The sequence below is a fragment of the Schistocerca americana genome, chromosome 9, assembly GCF_021461395.2.
Source record: "Schistocerca americana isolate TAMUIC-IGC-003095 chromosome 9, iqSchAmer2.1, whole genome shotgun sequence".
NCBI classification, from domain to species: Eukaryota; Metazoa; Arthropoda; class Insecta; order Orthoptera; family Acrididae; genus Schistocerca; species Schistocerca americana.
Window position 1 is genome coordinate 110,392,632 of NC_060127.1, and position 6,862 is coordinate 110,399,493.

The 6,862-nt window shown below is 40.7% G+C and overlaps 1 protein-coding gene across 1 annotated transcript in view; it reads left to right on the top strand.

Annotated features, from left to right (window-relative positions):
* LOC124550718 overlaps positions 1-5,536 on the top strand; it is a 62,448-nt gene extending 56,912 nt beyond the window's left edge. The window contains exons 4-10 of the mRNA XM_047125438.1: positions 3,676-3,885; positions 3,989-4,183; positions 4,339-4,603; positions 4,680-4,799; positions 4,876-4,992; positions 5,084-5,249; positions 5,325-5,536. Of these exons, the coding sequence (XP_046981394.1) occupies positions 3,676-3,885; positions 3,989-4,183; positions 4,339-4,603; positions 4,680-4,799; positions 4,876-4,992; positions 5,084-5,249; positions 5,325-5,364 (1,113 nt within the window). The 3' untranslated portion in view covers positions 5,365-5,536. The remainder of the gene's footprint in view (positions 1-3,675; positions 3,886-3,988; positions 4,184-4,338; positions 4,604-4,679; positions 4,800-4,875; positions 4,993-5,083; positions 5,250-5,324) is intronic.
* The last annotated feature ends 1,326 nt before the right edge of the window (positions 5,537-6,862 follow it).

A 6,862-nucleotide genomic window follows, 5' to 3' on the forward strand; every position in this document is an offset into this window, starting at 1 on the left:
CTTCAATTGGACTGTGTCTAAGGCAGGCCCCAGCTGTCCGCTGATACACCTCTCCTTAGTGACACATTACGTGTTTAACTTTTCCTGCATTTTACTAGCAGCATATTTCTTAAATTTTGTGCATGTTTTTCTGTTCAAGAGGTCAGTCTCATGTTTTGTAAGTTCAAATTCAGGCAGTCCGTTGCACAGTTTTCATTTACTCTGAACAGCCAGCTGCAAAGCTAATGAAGGCATCAGTGTCTATTGGTGATGCATCAGAAGGGTAGCATGTTGTGTACCTAGGTTTTTGTCTGCTTTTATAGTTTACTTCTTCAGTCAGTCTTACTAGCATGGGTAGGATGTACGCATGCTGTGTGAAGACACAGGAGAAGCTGGCTGCAGTTTGAGAATGGCTGAATGCGCTTCGTGCTAAGTTCAGCAACATTCAGGCTACTACCTTGGAGTGTAGCGGTGGCAGAAAATCTGGGGTGTAAATGGGATGTGGAGGCTGGCTGTCTGGCCTCACTATTTGACCTGTGAGTGAACAGGTGGTCGTTCGTTCAACAAGGTCCAAGCAGGCACACATGGTGGGGGGAAGGGGACTTTCTAGTTATCAAGAGCTCCAATGTTAGGTGCATTATGGAGTCCCATGGGAAGATAGCAGCATTCAGGGCTGGAAACAAATCCAGTAGCTGCTTGGTATGTCTGCTGAGGGGCCTCTTCTGAGATGGGGAGATGGCCTTGCCTGCTGCAGTTGTGTGGAAGTTGTGGCTCACATCAGCACAAATGATGCCTGTCACATGCATTCTGAGAACGTCCTCATTCATACAGGCAACTGGCTAAGATGGTGAAGAATGCTGGCCTTGTATGTGAGGTGCAAGCAGAGCTCGAAATTTGCAGTGTTGTTCCCAGAATTGATCAGGGTCCTTTTGTTTGTAGCCAAGTGAAGCTCTCAACCAAATGCTTTGCTGACTCTGTGATTGTCTGGGATACATATTTCTACACCTGCAGCATTGGCAGCAATTTGTAGGACTCTCGTTGATAGGTTAAGAGTGCACTACACAAAGAAAGCAGCTACTCAGGTAGCAGAGTACTTGGGGAGGGCACATTGTGGTTTCTTAGGCAAGATGGTAGTTTGATGTACTCTGACATACACTCACCAGACATTATGCAGAAAGGGAAGTCAGACTGTGTTCAAAGTAACGAAACTTGGACTGTCAGAATTACATCAGTAAATTGGCAAAGTATTTGTAACAAATTTCCCTAATGTACTGCCCTCAAGGAAATTTCTTCGGCTCTAATTGTTCTTGAGACTGGGAGCTGACTGAAATCCAAAGTAGAAAGATCCAAGATGTTTAACAAGTCATGAATTTTTACTGCAGTTGACAAAAATATTGTCCCTGTTGAGGTGAAGTTGAGTGTGATAGTGAAGTTATCCGATTGTGTATAACAAGTCAAAATGAAACGAAATTAATTGCTGGCTATTTTTACCAGCCGCTCGATTCCTCTGTGACAGTTCTAGAGCCATTTCAGAAAGTCAACAGTCAGTAGAGCATAAATGCCCTAATCGTGCAGCACTGGTTGGAGGCGACTGTAACCTACCGAGTTTAGACTGGGATGTCTGTGGATTCACTGCAGCTGGTATGGACAGGCAGTCTTGTGATGTATTTCTGAACAGTTTTCCAAAAACTGCTGTGAAAAACTAGTTAAACAACCCACACACATTGTAAATATTTTAGACCTTGTAGGCACAGACAGCTCAGACCTCATAGTAACAGTATAGAGAATTGTATTGGTGATCTTGGTGTCACTATAGTGACAATGGTTACTGAAGTTAACATATCCATCAAAAAAGCCAGGAGAGCGTTTATGCTAGAAAAAGCAGATAAGCAGTTGTTAGCATCCCACTTAGACAGTAAATGGACAGCATTTAGCAGCAGGATGACTTGTAAAAGGATTATGGGCAGAGCTTAAACGGATTGTAAATTACTTACTGGAGATCTATGTGCCCAGTAAGTGTGTAAGTGTACTAAGGATGGAAATAAGCTTCTCTGGTTTAATAATCAAATTTGAAAAATACTGATTAACAGAGATTGTTGCACTATCAGTTCAAAGAAGAGCACACAAATTTCTGACGGGAGAAAGTTAGTAGAAATGCGTGCGTCCATAAGAAGGTCAGTGCACGAAGTGTACAACAACTTCCACCATCATACCTGAGCAAAAGACCTTGCCAAGAATCTGAGAAAATTCTGGTCCTATGTAAAATTTCTAAGAGAGTCTAAGGCTTCCATCCACTCACAGATATGAGAGTGACTCAAAAACTTCTTAAGTAATAGAACCCAGTATGTTGTCGTTGATGGCGAGTGTTCATCAGAGACAAGGATATCGGCCGGAGTGCCCCCTGGACAGTGTGACAGGACAGCTATTATTTTCTGTATGCATAAATGATCTGGTGGTTAGGGTGGGCAGCAATCTGTGGTTATTTGCTAATGATGTTGTAGTGTGTGGGTCCATATCAAAGTTGGGTGACTGTTGGAGGACACAACACTTCTAATTGGTGTGATGAATGGCAGGTAGCCTAAATAAGAAAAATGTAATTTAATGCTGATGAGTAGTTAAAACAACCCATAATGTTTGGGTGCAGTATTAGTAGTGTCCTGATTGACAGTCACACTGTTTAAATATCTGGGCATAACATTGCAAAGCAATATGAAATAAATAGAGTAAGCATGTAAGTATTGTAGTAGGGAAGTCAAACAGTCAGCTTTGGTTTATTGGAAGAGTTTTAGGAAAGTGTGGTTCATTTGTGAAGAAGTCCAAATATAGGACACTAGTGCATTGTACATTTGAGTATTCCTCGAGTGTTTGCGATTCGTACCAAGTGTCTTGTTCCATATGTTTCAACCACTCTGCCATTCAGTTTGGTAGGCAAGTGCAGTGACTTGCCTGATTATCGAAGGAGAGGCCTCACGTTATTCTGTAAGCATTTTGGAAACAATGCCACACGACTCTAGAGAACTGAGGTGCTGTGGTTGGTTCTCCTCGTGCCAGCCAATCGAAAGCAAGCGGCTGCAGATCCGTGCATACGCAATGCAGTGTATAGAGCACCACAAACCCAAAGCACCTAGCAGCCAACATAGGCACACTATTCTTCATAGTACCAAAAAATGTGTTTTTGAATACATACTATTATTCAAATATCAGCAGAAATGTTGGAAGGTTCACATCCCAATGACACTGAAATGACGTTGAGGAGTGCTATTGTGTTTGTTGTTTATGGGTGCTTTATTTGAAGGAAAAACCAGCGATTCAGGATGTGGTAAGTCACTTTATTCTTGATCAGTTTCAACCAGTATTTGTAGCCTTTGCTAAAAATTGTAGCCATTAGGTCACAGCTGAGAGCTATAATTCGAGAATGGAATAGTAGAGAAATGGTCAGAAAGTGATTTGGTTTCTTCCTTCGTTCAGTCTTTTATTTTAGTTTGATTAGCCTGGAACTATGACATCAGTTAAACTCGTTCCTGATAAAGCATGCTATTAGATGCAAATGAAAGCCAGATATACTATTCGAATCCCGACAATAATAAAATGACTTACTGCATAGTTGCTGGTGTTGTTTCAAATGTACCACACACAAAGAACAGAACTGTTAAGACCACATGAATAAAGTTTATATGTGTATCTGTGGTTTTGTAGGTAAGGTCCAAAAAACATCAGTTTATGCGAATCTCCACGGAGCAGCGAACAGTGATGCTAGATTTCATGATAAAACATGCGGAACTAGCGACTGGGAGATACACAGGACCAGATGGAGTCAGACACAAGCAGAAACTTTTGCAACAACTAGCAACAGAGCTCAACAGCCTGCCAAATGGAACATCAAAAACAGCGGATAAATGGATGAAGGTATCATATGAATACTGTTATGCATTACTGATTACAGACTGTTTTCACTAACCTATGTTGCAGCTCATTTATTTATCTCTATTTTCGTCTCTTTTTGTATCAGTCCTGGCAAGACTGGAGAAGTGATGTAAAGGCCAAAGCTTCTCTAGTAAAGAAGGAACTGCAGAAAACAGGAAGAGAACTAAGTACAAAAGCTAAGCCCCTGACCCCTCTTGAGGAGCGGCTTCTTGACTTCTTGGGTCCATGCACTGTTTATGGACATGAAGAAGTACCAGACCCCCTAAACATAGCGCATCAGGTATCAGTGTACTGTTTTTTCTCGCGCAAGATATGTATATGTCATTGTCTCTGAGTCTTACTTCATAACTGTACAGTTACTACCTTCACTCATGTAAAGATCAGCGAGCCTTGAAAAGATTACCTAAATTCAACTGATGTAACTCTGTATTGCAGGATTCAGGTCAGGTCACCCAAAATGACTCAGATAACAAAGATACAATGGAAATGGATGAATATGTTGTCCTTCCTGTGGAAGGACTAACCATAATGTCTGCATCTGATATTTCATCAGACTATATATCACCTACTCCGACTACAGCATCGTTGGCTTCACTAGAAGAAAGTACCCTGTCCTCTACATCAGGGTTTGTACCTGCTTCACACGTAACTGAATCTTCATGTGGTACAACAACTGCGAAGAAGGGCAAATGCAGTTCTGGTAAGTATCATTACCATCTGAGGTTAACCTGCATCGGATATTCCATCAGACTATATATCACCTGCTCTGACTACAGCATTGTTGGCTTCACTAGAAGAAAGTACCCTGTCCTCTACATCAGGGTTTGTACCTGCTTCACACGTAGCTGAATCTTCATGTGGTACAACAACTGCGAAGAAGGGCAAATGCAGTTCTGGTAAGTATCATTACCATCTGAGGCTAACCTGCATCGGATATTCCATCAAACTATATATCACCTGCTCTGACTACAGCATCGTTGGCTTCACTAGAAGAAAGTGTACCCTCGACATCAGGTTTCATACCTGCTTCACACTTAACTAAATCTTCACATGCTACAACAACTTCGAAGAAGCGCAAACGTAGTTCTGGTAAGTATCATTACTGCCTGAAATTAACCCACAGAAGTTATAATTTCTTAATATTTAGATCTTGTAATTTACATTGTTTTGGTACATCTAGGTGGTACATTAACAAAAGATGATGATCCTCTGGTGGATATCACCAGACAACAGGTGACGTGCATGCAGGAGCAAAACGCCATCAGACGTGAACAACTTCAGTTGGAAGAACGCAGAACTGTTGCCATTGAAAATGCAGCTGAGGCGTTTGTAGGAGTCATGAAGGCGTAAGTTTAAAACAAATTTTGTGTTTTGATTTTTTTGGATTTTATTTATTGTTTAACTGTTTTGTTTTCTTCCAGACTGGAGGAGTACCTGACGCATAGGAGAGACAATGAGTAGTGCAAACTGTGAAATTTTGCTTGAATTATATTATATTCTAATCAGACATTGAACTCGAAGCAAGCACTGATGTATAATTAAAAGTTAAAAATTCACCTCAGAGGTACAAATCACATCATGTCCAAATGTATTGATGTTTTGATACAAATATATTAAATCATGTTTCTACAAATGTTGACTCAAACTTTCATTACAGAACTAATGAAACAACACCTTCACTAAAATACTGAGGAAATAGTAACATGCTGATTTCCTTTGAAAAGATAATTTGTGCTGATTGAGTAATGAAATTCTTGTGTAATGAGTTGACGTCATTTTCATTACATAAAAATCAAAGATGGTTGTCTCACAGCATTTGTAGCTTTAATTTGTGACAAGTTTGCCTCCATCTTGAAAGAGACTGCATAACTGAAAGATAAATTGTAACAATACGAGAGAAGGAAAGTTGCTACTCACCATATAGTGGAGATGCTGAGCCGCAATAGGCACAATAAAAAGACTCACAAATCATAGCTGTCGGCCATTAAGGCCTTTGTCAGCAGTAGACACACATACACACACGCACACACACACTCGTGCAAGCGCAACTTGCACACCCATCTGCACTTTCAGAGAGCTAAAACTGCACTGCAGTCTTTTTATTGTGCCTATCACGGCTCAGCATCTCCGCTATATGGTGAGTAGCAACTTTGCTTCTCTCGTATTGTTGCATTCCAACCTGGATTTTCCATTGTTTGAAAGAAATTAGTTATTGTGCAGAAAATGGTTTATGTGGGGTGCGATTTTTATGCAAACTGGTGCAAAGATATAAAATGGAGATTGTTATTATATATGATAAATTAGCTGCAAGAGGAAATTCACCAGGGTTCCACGTTATTGAAAATTTGAGACACAGACTGTCTTTGAGCACACAAATGGGCCCTACGAGGGTTTTAGGTTTGAGAAGGTGGAAGAGGGGCAACCTGGCAATAATTCTTGCTCTGACAAATCGAGCCTCCTGCAGCAACGCATCTCTCGCATGGCATTCATTCACCATTGGTGGTGGCTCATCTTCATCACTGCTGCTGTCACTTTGATCTGCCCATGTTCCTTCACTTACGCCTAAAGCCCTCACACATTTGTTGTGCAAAACTGCACATGCATTTGTAATGAAGCCTGATTTCACTGTGTTGTACTCCAGTAACCTGTGTTTAAGAAAACACCTCAATCTGGTGCGTAAGTGTCCTATCGTACTCTCCACAATGCATCTATCTGTCATATGGGCTAGATTGATCGGCTACCTAACAGTGGAGAGGCCAGTTTTAGTCACTGGTACATGGAGCCACGAGTCATAAGGATATCCAGTATCCCCTACTAAAAAAGAATATCATAAAAGTAAGATAAATATGTGCAAATAGTTGTATTTTATGTTAGCTTGTATTAAAGTCAAACAATGTTTGCATTTAATATTTTTTTGCAGTTACCTTATAACTAGCTTTCTTGTCCTCCTCTATACAAC